This window comes from Monoraphidium neglectum, assembly GCF_000611645.1.
Source record: "Monoraphidium neglectum strain SAG 48.87 unplaced genomic scaffold scaffold02658, whole genome shotgun sequence".
Lineage (NCBI taxonomy): Eukaryota > Viridiplantae > Chlorophyta > Chlorophyceae > Sphaeropleales > Selenastraceae > Monoraphidium > Monoraphidium neglectum.
In genome coordinates this window covers 6321-9490 of record NW_014010970.1, presented here as the reverse complement: position 1 = coordinate 9490, position 3170 = coordinate 6321, and the positions used below count along the sequence as shown (strand labels likewise).

Below are 3170 nucleotides of genomic sequence, written 5' to 3'. Positions count from 1 at the left end.
AGGTGCATCCGCCGGCGCCATGCCCGGCTGGCGTCAGAGGAGCGGCTGAGGTGGGGGCGCAGGAGGGCGGATGCACGGGGGGCGAGCTGGCGCCGGGGGGCAGGCCGCTTCCTCGGCGGCTGCCAAGGCTTGGTGACCCCCTGCGCGCCTGCAGGTGCGCGCGGCGGCGGCGGACACGTTGGACACTGTCGGTCACCTCATCCCCGTCTTTTTGAACGACATTGCAAAGGTGGGTTCGTGCTCAGTGCAGTGCGCTGAGCTGTCGGCGGCTTGGTGGCCGGGAGCGCGTGAAGGAGACCGTCTGGTCACCCATAACGGCCAGAAGGGCCAGGGGCTCGCGGTTGCGTCGGCGCATGCGCAGTCACCGTCCCAATCGCCCTGCCGCAGGCGATTGCCGGTTCCCAAACCCTCTGCTGGCTCTAACCATCCTCCTCTGGCCCTGGACCCTACCTCCCCCGCCCCTCCTCTGTCGTGGCGCGCGGCCTGCCGTGCTGAGCAGACGTTCTCTATGGCGGCGGCCACCTCGGAGCAGCGGGAGAAGCAGGCGGAGCTGCAGGGGCTGCTCTGCGGCGTGGTGCAGGTGCGGGCCCCGCGCGGGCGCCGGCCCCTGCAGAGGTCGCCCACAACTGACCACCGCGCGGCGCTCCGGCCTGTTTGTGAGCCGCGTCCCCACCACCGCCTTGTCTTTGGGGCTCCCCTCGCCCCCCGGGCCCAACCGCGCCGCCGATGCTTGCCGCCACAGCGCACGCCGACCCCGCGAGTCGGCCGGCCCTGCAACTCAAAACAACCCCCGCAGACGCTCTGCACGCGGCTGGCCAAGGAGGACAACGGGAAGGCAGCGCTGCTGCAGTACGCGGACTCGACAATGGAGGCGCTGCTGCGCGTTCTGGCCAACCCGGGCCAGGCCGGCGGCGCGGCAGGCGCAGCGGTCGCGGCGGCCAGCGTGCACGAAGAGGCGATGCAGGTGCGGGGCCGGGCAGGGCGGGCCGGGTGGCGCAGCGTTCCGTTGGCCGCTAGCCTCAGCTGCCCCCGGACAACTCTAGCTGCGCTCGGCTGCGCCTGGCTGCGCTTGCCTGGATCAGCAGGCCGGCCCGACGTGCTTCGGCGAGCGCTGTTGCACCCCTCACACACGGTTTGTTTTTGGGCTTTCTTCACCGCCACCGCAGGCGGTGGGCTCGGTGGCGATCGGCGTCGGGCGGCAATTTAGCAAGTACATGCCGTCGTTCTACCCCTACCTGAAGGCCGGCCTCTTGAACCACCAGGAGTGGCAGGTGGGTCCACCTAAAAGCTCCCCTATGGCAGCCGACGAGCCCATGGCAGCCGACGAGCCCAGGTGCAGCGGCGTGGGCGCTCAATACTGCTGCCCTCAGATTCAATACTGATTCCCTCGGATCGGGCATGGTGGGCAGCTCCGGTCCCACGCGGCGGTGACGATATGCCAGCACGCGTGCGGCCATGCGCCAACGGTCCAGCAGCCGTGCACCCCGCGTCCCCCGCCGCCTGCACCCCGCGCGCCTCCTCTGCACCCGACCTGCGCCCCCGCGCCCGCGCGCGCGCAGGTGTGCCTGACGACAGTGGGCGTGCTGACCGACGTGTGCGACGCGGTGGGTGACGAGCTGGCGCCCTACAGCGACGAGATCATGAACATGCTCATCCACAACCTCGGCAGCGACGCGGTGCACCGCAGCATCAAGCCGCAGGTGCGTTGGGGTCGCGTGTGGCCGCTGCCGCATGCACGCACTCAAGCACGCATGCACGCACGCACTTGTGTGTGTTCATGTGTGTTCGTGGGGGGGTTGCGCAACATGCCTGCACTGGAGAGCTGGGAAGCTCTCCAGCTGTTCCAACAGACGCTGCCCATTGGCACTCACTGGCTGCCCTGCTCACCCACGTGCGCCTCGATCCTGGGCCCCCACCACCCTCCCCCCCTCAGATTCTGTCCACGTTTGGCGACATGGCTCTGTCGCTGGGCGCCAAGTTTGAGAAGTACACCGAGGCCGTCACGCGCATGCTGCAGCAGGCCATGCAGCTCAGCGCCGCGCAGGTCAGCGCGGCGGCGCAGGCTGCCTTGCGGACCGCGCCGCGCCGCCGTCACCTGCGCCCAACCCCTGTGTTTTTCAGCACTCCCATCTGCGAGGAGCGGGCTTGTCGCCTGCTCCCATCCCGAAGCGCGTTGTGAACGCGCACACGTGCAAGGCCCATGCGCAGGGGTGTGCAGACCAACACCGCACACATGCCGACACGCACGCACATGCACATGCTTACCCTATTTCACGGCCCTCCCCGCTGCCGACACCCTCCCCCCTTGCACCCCTCAAGGCCGCCCAGGCTGCTCTTGATGATGACCTGGCGGACTACAATAATGAGCTGCGCATGGGCATCCTGGAGGCCTACAGCGGCATATTCCAGGGCCTACCCAGCGGCTCGGCCGAGGGGCCGCTGCGGGCCGACGTGCCGCTGATCCTGGAGTTTGCAAACACCATAGCGCGCGACCAGGCGAGCGAGGTCGGGGGTGCAGGGTTTCTGGAGTCGTGTGGTGCGCCCTTGGGGCGGGGCGCCGCGGCAGGCACGGGGGGCCGGGGGTGGAGCGCTGCCGTGAGGCCCTTCGCCCTGTGGGTGTACTCTGCTCACGCACGGCTGTCGTCGCCTGCCAGCAACACCGCGCGCTGTTTGGACTCCTCGGTGCGACGCCGCTTCCTGCTTACCTCGGACTGCCAACCGCCGCCCGTCACCGGCAGGAGTACGACGAGCTCGTGGTGCGGGCGACTGTCAGCCTGCTGGGGGACATGGTGACAACGGTGCAGGTGGGGCTGACAAAGGGGAGGTGGGGGCGAGTCACAGGAGGGCTTTCATGCCCTGAACAGCCTTGGTTGTTTTCGGGGCCCTGCGCTGAGCCGGCTTGCGAAGTAGGCTAGCCTGTGACGTCCCATCGCTGCTGCCATTCCACGGCTGCCGCCGTCATCCCTTTCCCCGCGTCCTGCACGCACCCCCTCAGGGCGTGGGCTCGCTGCTGGCCAGCCAGCGGGGCCAGGACTGGGAGAAGCTGCTCAGCTGGGTGCACGAAAGCGACGCCCTCGGCAGCGACCTGGATTGGGCCGTCAACGCGATATCGGGGGCGGTACAGGCCGCGGCGTGAGGCTGCGCAATATCGGGGGCGGCCGGGCGGTGGT

The 3170-nt window shown here is 69.2% G+C and overlaps 1 protein-coding gene across 1 annotated transcript; it reads left to right on the top strand.

Moving 5' to 3' along the window:
* Positions 1-508: 508 nt before the first annotated feature.
* Positions 509-3136, top strand: MNEG_11251 (Importin subunit beta-1; the record flags this gene model as incomplete). Its single annotated transcript, XM_014040278.1, has 8 exons — positions 509-580; positions 797-964; positions 1167-1271; positions 1560-1700; positions 1934-2044; positions 2320-2505; positions 2739-2804; positions 2996-3136. The coding sequence occupies 8 exons, from the start codon at positions 509-511 to the stop codon at positions 3134-3136; spliced, it is 990 nt and encodes a 329-aa protein (XP_013895732.1).
* Positions 3137-3170: the final 34 nt, after the last annotated feature.